The sequence below is a fragment of the Mustelus asterias genome, chromosome 22, assembly GCF_964213995.1.
Source record: "Mustelus asterias chromosome 22, sMusAst1.hap1.1, whole genome shotgun sequence".
NCBI classification, from domain to species: Eukaryota; Metazoa; Chordata; class Chondrichthyes; order Carcharhiniformes; family Triakidae; genus Mustelus; species Mustelus asterias.
The window spans coordinates 60,103,513-60,121,387 of NC_135822.1; the positions used below are offsets into that span (position 1 = coordinate 60,103,513).

Sequence of the window (17,875 nt, forward strand, 5' to 3'; positions counted from 1 at the left end):
GTCCATTCAAAAGTCTGATGGCAGCAGGGAAGAAGCTGTTCTTGAGTTGGTTGGTACTTGGCCTCGGACTTTTTCCCAATGGAAGAAGGTGGAAGAGATTATGTCTGCGGTGCTTGGGGTCCTTGGTTATGCTGGCTGCTTTTCCGAGGCAGTGGGAAGTGTAGGCAGAGTCAATGAATGGGAGGCTGGTTTGTGTGATGTATTGGACTACATTCACGACCCTTTGTAGTTTCTTGAGGTCTTGGTCAAAGCAGGAGCTTTACCAAGCTGTGATATATCCAGAAAGGATGTTTTCTATGGTGTAAAGGTTGGTAAGAGGCGGAGCGAACATGCCAAATTTCCTTAGCCTTCTGATAAAGTAGAGGCATTGGTGGACTTTCTTAACTATAGCGTCGGCTTGGGGGAACCAGGACAGGCTGTTAACCATCTGGACACCTGGAAACTTGAAGCTCTCAACCATTTCCACTTCATCCCTGTTGATGCAGTCAAGGCCATGTCCTCCACTAGGCTCCCTGAAGTTGATGACTATCCCCTTCATTTTACTGACATTGCAGGAGAGATTATTGTTGTCGAACCAATTCTCCAGATTTTCTATCTCTTTCCTGTACTCCGTCTCATCATTGTTTGAGATCTGACCCACTACGGTGGTGTCATCAGCAAACTTGAAAATCGAGTTGGAGGGAGATTTGGCCACACGGTCATGGGTGTATAAGGAGTATAGTAAGTGACTGAGGACACAGCCTTGCGGGGCACCGGTGTTGAGGATAATCATGGAGGAGGTGTTGTTGCCTATGCTTCCTGATTGCAGTCTGAGTTAGGAAGTCTCGGATCCAGAGAGTACTTGCAGAGAGTACCCTAAAGTTCAGATTGATTCTTTCACAGTACCTCACCATTCGGTGTTGTCACCTCATACAAACGTGGTTTTCTGAACATCTTGAACACGTCTGCTGGGATCCATCTGTGTTCTTGTGAGTTTAGGACCTTCACCTGCATTACTGGCCATTGTATAGTGGCAGTAATTCTACTGAATGCATATCATGTGCATCTTTCAGGATTTTCCGTGCAAGTCACCACTGGCTGGTGGCAGGATGTTCTGGTCCCACTGTTGTCAACGGAGTTTCCCGTTCAATGCACCCTTGCCACCGTGAAACCCACAATGGGGGTGCACCGTCCATGGAACCAGAAGATCCCACTGGCATGAACAGTCGGAAAATTCCGGCCCTTGTTTCTGATGTAACCTGTCTGTAATCACTAATGATTTGTTGAGATGATAACTTGGTAATGTTGTCTTCACCAGTTGACAAAACAGAAGTAATGACAATCAGAGTTTAATGGCATTGTTCAAAGATATGATGAGCAATTTGCACAGTTTACAAACACTTTTTAATCAATGGTTTGACTGTCCTGACCATATATTTAGCCATCCCATTTTAATAAGGATATTGTGGTCATATGGTTGGTGGACTATTGTTCACATATATCCTGGAACAGTTTTCCCATGTATTATGGGCCATTATTTGATGCAACTTCCACTGGAGCATCAATGAAACTAAAGATTGCACCAAAAGCGCTGGGCACTGTTGCACTGGAAGATTCCCGAAGCTCTGAAAATTTGGTGTGGTAGTTGGTCACTGGCAGATAGTCTTCTCTGCCCACAATTAATAGATCTGTTGCTATCTCGGTTAAAATCAAAAAAGATATGCAAACATCTAATCAATCGTGGGCATTTTACATTAAGATTATGCCATTATTGTGTACTCTTTTAAGGTCCAAAGTCTAAATAACAGTGAGTAGACAATGGACTGGGTGATTTTGAGGCCTTTGGTCTGGTGATAATCATTGGGAAGAACTAACCACCCATTCCCAGCACCACTGTGGCACACTGCTTTGTGCTGGATAATGATAAATATCGCAGAATTCATTTGTATATTAAAAAGACTTGCATGTGTTAATGTCACACTGAAGTCCTCACACTTAATTAAAAAGTTGAAACAATCTGAAAATACTTTTGCTTCCACCCTGAAATCTGAAGTTGTCAAACTTATTTCAATCTGCAAAGTTCCCTGACCTAACAGCAATTTGACTGATTGCTAATACTATATTTACTGATAACAATTCAACATTCTTGCCTTCATAGAGCAAACCAGATGAACGTAGCACCACTACCTTTGGTGCAGAATGTGTTTCTGCATTGTAAAGGGTAATACTCCTATCATTAAACTGCAGTCATCCTGGCAATTGGAAATTTTTCCATCACCTTGTAGATTGTGAAAAGTTTTTGGGGAATCAACAGGTGAGTTGCTCACTACAGCATTCCTACCCTTTAGCCTGCTCTTGTAGTCACAGTATTTATATGGTTGCTGCACTTAAGTTTCTGGTCAATGATAATCCCAAGGATGTTAATAGTAGTGGATTCGGTGATGGTAATGTCATTAAATGTCATGGGAGATAGCTTGATTCTCTCTTGTTGGAAATGGTCAATGCCTTGGTGGCATGAATGCTATTTGTCCCTTGTCAGCCCAGCGAGGTCTTGTTGCATGCAGGCTCTGAAACCCAGACTCGGGTTTCTGTAACTGTTAGCACTTACTGCACATATGGCCATCCAAAACATCAATAGCGTCCATGACTTCACACATATTACAGAACACGCATTCCAATCTTGTTTGGCATCTTATTCCAGATTTTGAAACAGTCACCTTTTCAATGTGTTCATAACAATGCAAATATTTTATTTTGGGTTGACCTTCAAACTTCACTTAATAGGACTAAAACTTCAATGTAACTGGTCAAAGTACTGTCATTAAACTAAATGTTAACTATCTTTATTGGCATCTGGCTCACTGATGAAGGCTGAGGATTTCAGAAAGAGTTATCAAAAGTTCAAATACCTTTATCTACATCAGCATTCATTTTAAATTATTATTTATAGTAAAGTAGACCTGCAACTGAGTCCAATCATCAACTTGACAATTGAAATCCTTCTGCAATATTCTCAAGGTCTCAATTTTATATCTGAAAGTTTCAACCATTATTTAATTTATTATTGTTACTATTAACAATATACTCTTCTGTTTTACCTTTAAAAAGTAAATGTATAGCCTTTTGACATTGAATGATGTCACAATTGACTAGCCTTTAGATATAGCATCACATAAGAGTTGGCTAATTATGACTGAAATGAGGAGGAATTTCTTCACACAGGTTGTGGATCTTCAGGATCTCTGCCCAGAAGGCTTCGATTCATGGATTTTTTTAACTCTAAGTGAAAGAAAGGATGCAGGGTTCAGGCAGGAGAGGGGAGTTCTGGTCACAGATCAGCTATGGCCTTGGGAATGGCGGAGCAGGCTTGAGTGTCTATATGGCCTACTTTTGCTCCTATTTCTCACGTTCTTACAATGAAAACTTCTGTCTTTTGAAATAAAGACAAAAATGAAAGGCACAACAAAATATTGCTTGCAGTTTGCTAACTGTAGGTCCTGCAATCTCACTGAAATCAGATTGGTAACATAATTCAATCGATTTTATGTAGCAGTGTGATTGCCAGTTCTATAGCCTATTTTAGTATTACTGCTCTCCAAGGATAACAAACATTTGTTTCCTGGTGCATGCTTATTCAAATGCAGGTGCATTACACATCGCAAGACTTGGCACTTAAATACTTTGTATTATATAACAACCAGGGTAAGAAAAGATTGAAGAGAAAAAAATTCCCATTTTACTGATCTGGACTTCTGATTTATTAGTTGCACATTTGCAAGCCTCTCGTGCACTTACTTGTCTGTTTGTTGACATGAGGTGAATTTGGTGCCATTATATATATGCAATCACCCAAGAATGTGCAGCAGGGCATGGGAACTTGCTTAGATGTGTCTCTAAATCTACACAGGCGGCCCAAATTGCCCAGACAAAGTCATTTCCTAAAGGCAGAAGTATGGTGAAGTTGTGGAGTATATTGAGAAACTGATTATGTAATTATATAAATGCATCTATCTGTATCAAAATGTCCAATCCAATGATTGACTAATCCCAAGTAATGTAGAATACGAAAACAAATGTTTTTGTTTGGTTGAATTTTACAAAGTAGTTCAGTATTTTAGAATGTGACTTTCAAGCTGAGCATATTTTTTTTACAGTTCAAACTGAATAAAGATTTTAAAGTATCCTATACTTCCGAATCTTTTAACATGACCCTTTTAAAACAGAATTGGGCCTTCTTTAAAGCAACGAAAAAAACCTTTAACCATTTTTTTAATAACTTAAATTATTATCTCAGAGGTTTCTCTACTTCAGCTTCGATGAAGAAACTGACCTTGGAGGAATACTTGTAAATGTTGCTGTTCCCGTACAGCTGCTACCCTCAGACCTTCAGGTGGGAGAGACTGCGGGTTTGGAGATGCTCTCGAAGGAGTCTCGTCAAGTTGCTGCAGTACACCTTGCAAATGGTATACACTGCTGCCACTGTATGCAGATGATGGAAGGAGTGAATATTTGAAATGATGGATGGCTGCCATCAAGTGGGCTGCTTTGTCCTGGGTGGTGTTTGATGCTTCTTGAGTGTTATTGGAACTCGACTCATTCAGGCAAATGAATACTACTCCAGCACACCCCAGACTTGTGCCTTGTAGATAGTGAAAGACTTTGGTGTGTGGTGAATTATTTACATGGAATTCATGGCCTCTGGGCTGGTCTTGTAGTCACACGAGATTAACCGACTCTGTTAACTTTAACTGATTCAACCTCCGCTCATAAAATCAATGTTTATTACTGCTGAAATCCCTTTACATGACTGGTCCAGTTAATTTTCTGGTCAATGTTCATGGTTCATGATTCAGTGATGCTATTGCTCTTGAACACCCAGGGGAGATTGTTACATTATTTTTGTTGGAAAAGGTTATTGCCTGGCATGTATGTGGCATGAATTTTACTTAACAATTTTTTAGCCCAATACAGCTGCTGCATGCAGGCACAGATGCCTCATTATCTGAGGAGTTGGGAATGGTACTGCATACTGTGCATCACCAAATATCCCCACTTCTGACCTTATAGCTGGGATCTTCTGTTGTGGGCAGGGATGGAAAATTTGGAGAGCCAACCGAAGTCCATTGACTTTTGGTGGCACTGGAAAATCCCAGCCATGGGTAGGTTACCACCTTATCAAGGGTAATTAGGGATGGACAACAATTGCTGCCCATCTTAGCAATTTTCAAAAATTCCACAAATCAATTTTTTTTAAAAATCACAGGAATTTCTTTGTAAAAGATGTTGCATGACATAATTGTGGCATGATATTCATTCTGAAAAATACCGCAGATGGCCCATGACACAGTGGTTGTTTTTTGCTATCCAATTTGACCTGAGCCAAACAGGAATCTGCATGACACTGTGTTAAAAAAATGCATCAGGAGAGATGATTATCTCAGTTGTATGATTTGAATTGCTATTTCTGTTCTGCCTTAAAATTGCTAAAACAGCATTGAGATTGTTGTGCAGTTTGCATCTAAGAACTGAAATATCAGTAATGTAATATAATTTTAAACTTTATGGGGTGGAATTCAACTTTGACAAAGGTGTAAAACTGGTACTAGTGGATAGATGACCCATTATACAAGCCTTACATTTTTCTTTCCATTGAAGAAATCCCTAAATTTTGAATTGTTGAGTCATCGGCAGTGGCCCTCAGGGCAGGCCTTTGAAAAAGAGGCTAAACGATCACAAGGGACAATGGAACAAAAAGATGCGGTTAATAATTCAGAAGAAAGGAGAGACCAAGAAGGTAGTAGATAACAGGGAATTAAGGTTTGGGAAGAGGGGGAAGCAAATAGTCGGGGAGCAACTGGTGGCTAGAAGTAGTCTATGATTTTAACATGAAGCACCTCTGCACTTCCAGGGAGGTACTTTTCTGAAAGTTACCTTTTTGGTGGCAGCCATCAGTTAGGTTGGCTCTCCAAAAGGTTTTGTTTTTAACAATCTGGTCAAGTTGTGAATTATTATTTTCCTTATTGGATCAAAATCAATCTTGCACCATTTATGCCACTCTTTGCTTCCTATCTGTTCACCGACCAAACTCACAAAGTTAAACATTTAGAGATTTCCACTTAAGCGTGAGCAGACAATGGGGCCGGAATTTACTGCCCTCACCAATGGTGGGGTTCATGGTGGATGGTGGGAAATGCTGGCAGGAACTTTGCGATCCGTACCATCATGGCAGGTTGCCATTCGTGCGAAAGGCCATTGGGAACCTGGTTATAAAAGAACAAAGAACAGTACAGCACAGGAAACAGGCCCTTCGGCCCTCCAAGCCTGTGCCGCTCCTTGGTCCAACTAGACCAATCGTTTGTATCCCTCCATTCCCAGGCTGCTCATGTGACTATCCAGGTAAGTCTTAAACGATGTCAGCGTGCCTGCCTCCACCACCCTACTTGGCAGCGCATTCCAGGCCCCCACCACCCTCTGTGTAAAAGACGTCCCTCTGATGTCTGAGTTATACCTCGCCCCTCTCAGCTTGAGCCCGTGACCCCTCGTGATCGTCACCTCCGACCTGGGAAAAAGCTTCCCACTGTTCACCCTATCTATACCCTTCATAATCTTGTATACCTCTATTAGATCTCCCCTCATTCTCCGTCTTTCCAAGGAGAACAACCCCAGTCTACCCAATCTCTCCTCATAGCTAAGACCCTCCATACCAGGCAACATCCTGGTAAACCTTCTCTGCACTCTCTCCAATGCCTCCACGTCCTTCTGGTCGTGCGGCGACCAGAACTGGACGCAGTACTCCAAATGTGGCCTAACCAGCGTTCTATACAGCTGCATCATCAGACTCCAGCTTTTATACTCTATACCCCGTCCTATAAAGGCAAGCATACCATATGCCTTCTTCACCACCTTCTCCACCTGTGTTGCCACCTTCAAGGATTTGTGGACTTGCACACCTAGGTCCCTCTGTGTTTCTATACTCCTGATGACTCTGCCATTTATTGTATAACTCCTCCCTACATTATTTCTTCCAAAATGCATCACTTCGCATTTATCCGGATTAAACTCCATCTGCCACCTCTCCGCCCAATTTTCCAGCCTATCTATATCCTGCTGTATTGCCCGACAATGCTCTTCGCTATCCGCAATTCCAGCCATCTTCGTGTCATCCGCAAACTTGCTGATTACACCAGTTACACCTTCTTCCAAATCATTTATATATATATATATATATCACAAATAGCAGAGGTCCCAGTACAGAGCCCTGCGGAACACCACTGGTCACAGACCTCCAGCCGGAAAAAGACCCTTCGACCACTACCCTCTGTCTCCTATGGCCAAGCCAGTTCTCCACCCATCTAGCCACTTCTCCTTGTATCCCATGAGCCTTAACCTTTTTAACCAACCTGCCATGTGGTTATCATAGAATTAACATGATTTAAATGAGCATCCAACCAGAAATCTCCCCCGACATATCATCCATCCTGTCAGTGGGAGTTTACATCGGAAAACAACAAAACCAATGTGGCATTAACATGGTGAGGACTCACCAGAAAAGGTCAGTGACTGTGAGGGCAGGCGTTGGAACATGAAGGTCGGAGGGGAAAGGGCAGAGAGGGACTTGGGAATGCCAAAAGAGGGGAAAGAGAAATGAAACCAGGGAACCATGCAGGTGGTTTGGCAGTTTGGGGAGGTTCTGACAGGGCCGTGAGAAGGCTGAAGACAATGAAAATTGCGGGGGGGGGGCGGGGGTGTCGTGGATGGGGGTGGATAGCAGGGGCTAGCGAGGGGCATCAGAGGAAAGAGTCTGTGGTGTCGATGGTGGAATCATCGGGGGCCTAACTGACAATACTGGTGATGGGAGGGCATAGTTATTGTTCGAAGGGGCAGTGGGATGTGGTAGTGTGGGAGGGTGAGGGAGCATTTGCAGGTGAGGATTGGTTTGGGTGGTTGGAGGGAACATGGAAATGTACATCAGGATGGACAGACTTCTCCACATTGCTTGTCAATCTGTTGAAGGCCTCTGACATCTCTGCCTGCTATTTCACCGCATCTATAACCGCTCCCAGAGGCTAACCATCAGACTTGGACTGAGTGAAAGTGTCTTCTGCAGCAGACCTTGGAGTGCTGGACACTTTGGCTTTCACCACCCCCTCCTGTTGTGTTCATGTGTTTGTGAGGCGAACACCAGAACGTGAGGACCAGCCTAAACTAAGTTTATCAGTTATCGCATATATGCCCTCAAAGCCAACCCCAACCTTTTCCTCTACCCCCCTCCACCCCTGCCCCAACAATGGCTGTGCTTTCAGTGTGGCTGGGTGAACAAACCACAGTTGCCTACCTACACCATCAGACCACATGGACTGCAGTGGGGCTGTGAGGCAGCACCCCAGCACCTTACAGTGTTTTTATGCATGGGCAGCACAGATGCTGGCTTGCCATTGATGGCCATGTCTCAGAAACCTTCAGTGAAATGAGTATGGGGAGCAGAGGGTTCACTTACCCTGGTGGTGCAAATTAGGTTATATGTTTTTGATGAAGTCCAGTCTTCCTCTGTACAAATGCGGCAGTGGCCTCCTTCCAGAAGGGTGAGCCTCCTCCTCCTCCCATCTCTGAGAAAGAGGAAGTCCTTCCTGTCTTCCATAGCCTGCAGAAGAGTCTCCAGTGAGGCATCACTGAAGCATAGGGCCTGTGTTGCTGCTTCCTGGAGGTTATTCTGTCTTTCAAATTCCTTGACGGAATTTTCCGGCCCCTCCTACCAGCATAATTTTCTGTTTCCGCCAAAGTCAATGGACTTCTGAATGGCTTGTATCATTTCCAGCCCCATCAATTGCACTTGCTGTAAAATTCCACCCCTTGTGCTACTCTCTGGGTGCCTTTTGAATATGGTACAGGATATGATAACGGGGTGTGCAACTTCCTGCCTGACCCACTACACAATTCATCATGGAACTCCCTGCTGCACAATTAATCAGGCCAATCCTGCGTGATCCTGATACCTGCTAAACTCTGTGGCAGGAGTCGCTCCGACCCTTTAGGCCTGGAGTGGAAAATCCCAGCCTGGGAGTTGGGATTTTAAGTTTTTAAATTCAGTTTGATAGAAGCTTCTATCTCCTGACATCATTTTGATGATGTCACTGTCTTCTTTGGGACATGTGCACAGTTTGCACATGTGCAAATAAGACATTCAGTCGGTGTCAGGAGTTACATAGGAACACAGGAATTTGGAGCAGAAGTAGGCAAATTCAGCCCTTTGAATCTGCTCCGCCATTCAATCAGATCATCGCTGATTTCTGCCTGGTCTCAAATCCACCTCCCCACCTGTTCCCCATATCCCCTTTTTTTAAAAATTAGAAATGTGGGTTTCCTCCGGGTGCTCCGGTTTCCTCCCACAGTCCAAAGATGTGCGGGTTAGGTTGATTGGCCATGCTAAAATTGCCCCTTAGTGTCCTGAGATGTGTAGGTTAGAGGGATTAGCGGGTAAATATGTAGGGGTATGGGCGTAGGGCCTGGGTGGGATTGTGGTCGGTGCAGACTCGATGGGCCGAATGGCCTCCTTCTGCACTGTAGGGTTTCTATGATTTCTATGAAATATATCTCTCTCCTTCTTGAAACCATTCAACGATTCAGACTCCACTGCGCTATGGGGCAGCGAGTTCCACAAATTTACCACCCCCTGCAAGAAGTAGTTCCTCATCATCTCAGTTTTAAATCTATCACCTCTCAGCCCATACCTGTGACCTCCTGTTTGAGATTGCCCCATAAGAGCAAACATTTGGTTTACTATACCTCAATCAGATCCCCTCTTAACCTTCTAAACTCCAGCAAGTATAAGTCCAAATTGTTTAATCTCTCCTCATATGTCAACCACGGAATCAATCTGGTGAACCTCCTCTGAACTGCCTCCAATGCCACCACATCCCCCCTCAAATAAGGAGACCAAAACTGGACACAATATTCCAGATGTGATCTCACCAACAGCCTATACAACTGCAACAACACTTCTCTACTTTTATATTCCAGTCCCTTTGCAATAATTGCCAACATCCCATTTGCCTTTTTTATTACATGCTATACCTGCATGCTGACTTTCTGTGATTCATGAACATAGACACCCAGATCCCTCTGCCCGGATGCATTTTGAATCTGCTTTCTATTTCGGCAATAACTTGCCCTTCTATTTTTTTCTGTCAAAATGGACAACCTCACATTTATCCACATTAATCTCCATCTGCCAAATTTTGGCCCATTTTCTGAACCTATGTTTATCCATCTGCAAAGTCATTATATCCTCTTCACTGCCTGCTTTCCCACATATTTTAGCTATGTTACACTCTGTCCCTGCCTGCAGATCATTTATATAGATTGTAAACAGTTCAGGTCTGAGGACTGACCCCCTCGGCATAAATGCAGAGTATTTTAACTACACACTTGCTCATTTCTACTGTGTCTAAGTTTGAGTATTATTGTCATAAGTAGGCTTACATTAACACTGCAACGAAGTGAAAATTTTCTAGTTGCCACACTTTGGCACCTGTTCAGGTACACTGAGGGAGAACTTAGCATGGCCAGTGCATCTAACCAGCCCGTCTTTCGGACTGTGGGAGAAAACCGAAGAACCCAGAGGAAACCCACACAGACACAGGAAGAACGTGCTGACTCCGCATAGATATTGACCCAAGCCAGGAATTGAACCCAGATCCCTGGTGCTGTGAGGCAGCAGTGCTAACCACTGTGCCATCGTGCCGATCATGTAGAGTGGACAGAGGCGGATTTACAGTTAGTGGGGCCGTGTGCATTGTTCAACTTCATTTCTGACACCCTGCTGCCCCCACCTCACGCCTTCCCACCCACCCTCACCTCACAGAGCGCAAAGTCGCAAGCCACAAAAACTGTTCAATACTTTGAGCTTTCTAAATTAAATGATAAACTTATCTTTTTGCTTAGCTTCATCTTCTTGTCTTGCCTTAATTTTTCTGTATTTTTGACTGTCAGCTTGATAGTGGCACTTCATTTTGCTAAAGAAACTGACCTTGATTTTAAGCAGCTAATAAAGTGTCTGAAAAAGCAGGCATTTGCACAGTCAATCCAACATTTATATCAGGTTCTAAATCTGCAAAAATGGGATTCATCTTTTAGTTATGAAACTGACTCTGATCATGAATTTTGAACAACCCTCAGTTTCCTCCACCGCCCATTCCCTCCTCACACTCTCCCTCCCCCTGCAACCCCCTCACAAACTCTTTTTTCCCCCTCACTCTCACAAACTCTCTCTCCCCCACAATCCACTCACAAACTCTTCCCCCATATCCTCCTCACACCCTCTCCCTTTCTGCAACCCAACCCCCTCACATACTCACCCTCCCCTCACATACTTTACTTCCCCACATACCCTCCCCCCATCCCCTCACTATGTCCCCCCACCCTACATTACCTGACAGTCTCCCATTCTCACCTCACTTGCCTGGGGTCCTTGAGGCAGCCTGCCTCACCCACTTTGTATCCTTGTTTTGCTCACCGTGCTTCTCCCTCACCTTAGGGCATCACATGCCTGCTGCTGGTCGACGGGGATGGGGGTCTTCTCTGCTGCTGGCACCTCCCTCAGCTCCCTCACACCACTGGTCATGATCTCAGGATCCCATGCACCTGCTGTTGGCCCAAGGGGTGTCTACTCTGCTACAGGCGCAGACTGAAACATCCCCAGACTGTGTCCTCATCATGACCAGCTGCTGCACCTCTCTTTTGTCTTGTGTTGTGCGTACCTGCTCCCAACTGTCACTTAGCCTCCCGCTCTATGGTTCTCATCCAATCAGGGTCTGATTTTGCTCTGCATTTGCTGCTGATAGGCTCAAATGCAAAGGCAATCAACATCTGATTGGATGTCCTGCTAACTGTCTAGCCATTTTGACGTGCATTCCAACTGAGCTGACTCTGAGGCGATGATTTTAACATTTTTTTAACTAAGTGTTGGGCGGACTTGAAATTTCATTTGGGCGTGTTTTCAGGTCCCCCCATATGCACTCTGCCTGCAAAATTCCGAGCGAGCCCGTTGCTCACTGCAGAAGCTTGTGGGTGGGGCTTAAGGTGCCCGAAAACTGCAGAGGGAGGTAGTGCGCATGCGCAGGCCTCTGATGCTGCACATGCGCATTAGCAGAGGTCTGACAAAAAAGAGAGCTGTCAGGCCCCTGCTAGTGCAGGCACCATGAAGCAACTCTCCCCCTATTCCCACCCCCCCCCCATCCCCCGCAATTACGGGGGCCCACAGCCCAAGATACAACCCCTGCTGAAGCCCCCCATCCGCAGCCCAGACCGATCACGGACTCCCCGTTCCGTACCGATCGTGAATTCGCCGCCCACCCCCACCGATCATGGAACTGCCACCCTCCCCCCCCACCGATCGCGGACCTGCTGCCCTCCCCCCACCGATCGCTGCAGAGTGGAAGCGGGGCCCCCTCTCCCTCCCTCCCCCCACCGATCCCTGCAGAGTGGCAGCGCGCGCCCTCTCCCAATAAGCCTCCCCCATTAGCCCCACCCACACTGGCCCCTCCCTCATCAGCCCCCCCACCTTGCAGTGCCCAGGTGCCAGCCTGGCATTGCCAGGTGCCAGGGTGGCACCTCCAGTCTGTAGTTGAGAAAATGCTGGAATCCATCATTAAAGAAGAAATAGCAGGCCATCTGGATAAGAATGGTTCGATTAAGCAGACGCAGCATGGATTCATGAGGGGAAAGTCGTGCTTGACGAACTTGTTGGATTTTTATGAAGATGTGACTAGTGTGGTTGACGGAGGGGAACTGGTGGATGCGGTGTTTTTGGATTTCCAAAAGGCGTTTGATAAGGTGCCTCACTAAAGGTTGCTGAAGAAGATTGGGTCACACGGAGTTGGGGGTAGGGTGTTAGCGTGGATTGGGGATTGGCTATCCGACAGGAAGCAGAGAGTCGGAATAAATGAGTGCTTTTCTGGTTGGCAGATGGTAACTAGTGGCGTGCCGCAGGGATCGGTACTGGGGCCTCAACTATTTACCTTTTATATAGACGATCTGGAGGAGGGGACTGAGTGTAGGGTAACAAAGTTTGCAGACGACACAAAGATAAGTGGAAAAGTGAATCATGTGGAGGGCGTAGAAGGTCTGCAGAGAGATTTGGACAGGCTGAGTGAGTGGGCGAGGATCTGGCAGATGGAGTATAACGTTAACAAATGCGAGGTTATTCACTTTGGAGGAAATAATAGCAAATTGGATTATTATCTAAATGGAAAAAAATTACAACATGCTACTGTGCAAAGGGACCTGGGGGTCCTTGTGCATGAGACGCAAAAACCCAGTCTGCAGGTGCAACAGGTGATCAAGAAGGCAAATGGGATGTTGGCCTATATCGCAAGGGGGATAGAATATAAAAGCAGAGATGTCTTGCTGCATCTGTACAGGGCATTGGTGAGGCCGCAGCTGGAATACTGTGTGCAGTATTGATCCCCTTATTTGCGGAAGGATATATTGGCCTTGGAGGGAGTGCAGAGAAGGTTCACCAGGTTGATACCAGAGATGAGGGGTGTTGATTATGAGGAGAGACTGAGCAGATTGGGTTTGTACTCGTTGGAATTTAGAAGGCTGAGGGGTGATCTTATAGAGACCTATAAGATAATGAAGGGGCTGGATAGGGTAGAGGTGGAGAGATTCTTTCCACTTAGAAAGGAAGCTAGAACTAGAGGGCACAGCCTCAAAATAAAGGGGGGTCAGTTTAGGACAGAGTTGAGGAGGAACTTCTTCTCTCAGAGGGTGGTGAATCTCTGGAATTCTCTGCCCACTGAAGTGGTGGAGGCTACCTCGTTGAATATGTTTAAGTCACGGATAGATGGATTCCTGATCGGTAAGGGAATTAGGGGTTATAGGGATCAGGCAGGTAAGTGGAACTGATCCACTTCAGATCAGCCATGATCTTATTGAATGGCGGGGCAGGCTCGAGGGGCTAGATGGCCTACTCCTGCTCCTATTTCTTATGTTCTTACTTGCCCTCTGCCTTTCCGGGGGCCTCAATGGCCTCCGGCTCCACCGGCAAAGCCAAGTCAACTGCTCCCCATTCATGGGGAGCATGTCTATTCCTCTCCGGCAAGAACCTTTCTCGGTGAGGTCATAAGGTGGGGGGGGGGGGAGGGGAGCAAGCCTGGATGATTGAGTGCTGGGCTCGCTAAGCGGATGTTAAAGAGCATTAAAATAAATTTAAATACATTAACCTGCCTCTCGATCATTTCCAGCGAGAGGCTGACTGTGCTGGAAATCCGGTGCTCGTAAAATGGCACCGGTTACGAAAACCAGCGCCAATCGCGCTCAGCACTTTACGCCCCACTTTACCACCACATCACACCTGAAAATGGGCGCAATGCGATGGTAAAATCGTCCCCTGAATGTCCAGTTCTTGGTCTGGTGGCACAACAGGGCAGCTTGTGGCAGGCTGATCCCATTAGTCAGGGCCCTGTGCCTAGGCACAGTATGTTTCATTTAAATCCACCCCGAGAATGGGTTAAAATTCCACACATTGTTTTAGATGTTTCCTTTTTCCACATGGACCACACAAACCGCGGAGCACAGGTGGAATTGTTTGTTCACCAGAATGATATCACAACAGTTGAAACACTCTGGCTTTGCAACAGTGAAAAATATTTGTGGTGCGCAGTGAACAATAAATTACCAGATGGTGCCAAGTGTAGTTGAGATTCTGAGTTCATTCATTGGAAAAATCTATCTAACACAATTGGGCCTGTGGTATTCTAACATTGTATAATTGAAGTAAATAATGCTGAATAAATACTTTGGAGCATGTTGCAAGAACACTTTCAGACATTGAGATGAAGCTATTTACAAACGCACTCACTTCAACCCTAAAATGTTATACCTTTGAAATGTACATAATTCAGTGTTAATCGATTAAACATTTATTGCAATTATTTTTAGGCAATGGTTGGAATATCTAGCTAGATTTAAATTTGTGGGGACAGGTTTATCATGTTTCAGCAAGTATTTTTTTTATGGCTGGCATCATGGCAAACGATGCTGAGCAATCATTTCTGAACCTGGACAAGAGAACTTGAACAGAAGTAATACCATACAATTAGAGCTGAACTCCAAAGATGAGGTGAGAGTGACTGCCCTTGACATCAAGGCAACATTTAACCAAGTATGGCATCAAGGTGTCCTATCAAAGCTGGAAACAATCGGAATCGGTGGGAAACTTTTGAAGTCATACCTAGCACAAAGGAAGATGATGTGGTTGTTATCTCAGTTTCAGAACATGACTGCAATTCCTTAAGGTTGTGTTCTCAGTTGAACCACCTTCAGCTGCTTCCTCCCAGAATAAGGTCAGAAATGGGGATGTTCAATAATGATTGCACAATGTTCAGCACCATTCACAATTCCTCAGACATAGAAGCAGTCCACGCCCAAATGCTACAAGAATGTACAATATCCAGGTTTGGGCTGACAAGTGGCAAGTAACATTCACAGTACACGAGTGCCAGGCAATGACTATCACCAACTAGAGAAAATCTAGCCATTAGCCCTTGACATTTAATAGCACCACCATCTCTAAATCCCCATTATTAACAGCCTGGAGGTTACATTGACCAGAAATGGAACGGGACTTGCCATATAAATACGGTGGCTACAAGAGCAGGTCGAGGCTAGGAATCCTGCACCAAGTAATTCACCTCCTGGCTCCAAAGCCTGTCCCCATCTACAAGGCACAAGTCAGGAGTGTGATGGAAAACCCTCCCACTTGTCTGGATGAGTGCAGTTCCAACAACACTAAAGAAGCTTGACATCATTCAGGATAAAGCAGCCCACTTAATTGGCACCCCATCTACAAACACTCACCACTCATGCACAGTGGCAGCAGTGTGTACCATCTCAAAACTGCAAGACAGCAACTAACCAAGCCTTCTTAGTCTGCACCTTCCAAACCCACGACCATTATCGTCTAGAAGGACAAGGGCAGCAGACATATGGAAACATCACCACCTGGAGGTTTCCCTCCAAGCCACACCCATTCTGACTTGGAAACATATCTCCCTTCACTGTCGCTGGGTCAAAATCCTGGAACTTCCTCTCTCGCAGCACTGTGGGTGTACCTACACTACCTAGACTGCAGAGGTTCAAGAAGGCAGCTCACCACCTCCTTCTCAAGGGCAATTATAGAGGGCAATAAATACTGACCTAACCAGTGTTGCCCACATCCCAGGAAATAAATTTTAATAATTAGAATTGAAGTGAAAATGAAACTTAGTTAATTTCAGGGTGTGCCAGTCAAGATTCCAGCAAAGGATTTATTTGATCATAATTTGAGCTATTTTATTTTGAAGCGTCAGCTAAAATTACAGAAACATTTGTTACAAGAAGTAGATAATACTTACGTTTTGCCTGCATAATAAAGTACTAATATTAGAAGTGGAAATATAATTTTGAATCAAATATATCACCAATGCTCACAAAGGAGCTGCTAAGATGAACATATGCAGCTGGAAAGATGCAAGAGAAGAACGTTTTTGTGGTGAGTCAGAGAAAGAGTTGACGACATTTTAAGCACATTTCTAGTTGATGAAACCACGCAACTGCAGATAAATCAGCCCCAAACCGACGAGAAAATACCATGTGGCTGTGAAGAAATAGATTGTGCGAAATCATTCATATTAATGATATATCTTTAACCAGTCATGGTTTAAAAAGGTATACATGACAGTTTGAAATAAGAGATCAGCTACCAATAAACTCAGTTTGAGAACCTAGAATCCTTCTATGCAACAAGGTCATCTTTAATCTATATAATGGTTTAACTCATACATAATTGTTATTTCTTTCAGATATGGAGAGAAAGGGAAAGCAGTTAGAATTGAAAAAGTCATTTACACGGGGAAAGAAGGAAAAAGTTCCCAGGGTTGTCCAATTGCAAAATGGGTAAGTGTCAAGTTCTGCTTTTTTAAAATTTAGTTTTCTTCATCCTTCTTCTTCTGAAAGCAGTTATTTATGCTGAGGAAAATTTCATAGATCATGGGTATCCTTCAGTATTTACCCAAATGTCCATTCAGTGTAAATTTGGATAGCAATTGTTGGTAAACTGCTTACTATCAGAGTTGTTATACCTGAAACTGATCTTGTCTTCATTCATTATCCACACAGGCACACCTCGACAGTGTTAAATAAATACAACTTATTTGAATCAAGTTAGTTATAAAAATAGCAAATGCTGGAAATACTCGGCAGATTTAGCAGCATGTCTGGAAAGAAAAACATAGTTAACATTGGTGTATTTCAGAACTGGGTAAAGTTAGAAAGGTAATTGCTTTTATGTAGGTGACATGGGGAATAAAAAACAAAAAGGAAATTCTGTGATAGGGCGGAAGTTGGGAGACATGAAATGACAAAAGGGAGGACAGAGCCAAAGAGAGTAATAAAACAAAAGATGAATCCAAAGGAAGTGTCAGTGGCAGAACAATGAATAGTTGTCAACCAAAAGCAAAGCTGATTGAAAACAAGATTAAGGCTGACAGATGCAAATAGAAGGAAACAAAACGGAACATCAGAACTAACGATCTGAAATTGTTGAACTCAATGTTGAGTTAAGAAAGCTGGTTTTCTTATTTTTGCTTTTGGACAGCAACTGTTCATTATTCTGCCTACACACCACCTTCTGGACACATCTGTTGTTTCAGTACTCATGCCATTCATATTCTTTTGGCTCTGCCCCACCAACTCTTTTGTCATTTAATGTCTCCCATCTCTGCCCGATCACAGAACCTCCCCAATTTCACCTACATAATAGCTATTGTGAGGGCAATTCTCCCAACGTGACCCGCAACTTCTCTAGCGGGTTGGGCTGGGAGATGGGTGTCTTCGGCCTTTTTCCAGGATTTGCGCA

At 44.4% G+C, this 17,875-nt stretch overlaps 1 protein-coding gene across 4 annotated transcripts in view; it reads left to right on the forward strand.

The window, feature by feature from the left end:
- LOC144510102 (methylcytosine dioxygenase tet3-like) overlaps positions 1-17,875 on the forward strand; it is a 388,851-nt gene that overhangs the window by 328,067 nt on the left and 42,909 nt on the right. For all 4 annotated transcript variants that reach the window (XM_078239372.1, XM_078239373.1, XM_078239374.1 and 1 more), the window contains one exon: positions 16,821-16,914. In XM_078239372.1, the coding sequence (XP_078095498.1) occupies positions 16,821-16,914 (94 nt within the window). The remainder of the gene's footprint in view (positions 1-16,820; positions 16,915-17,875) is intronic.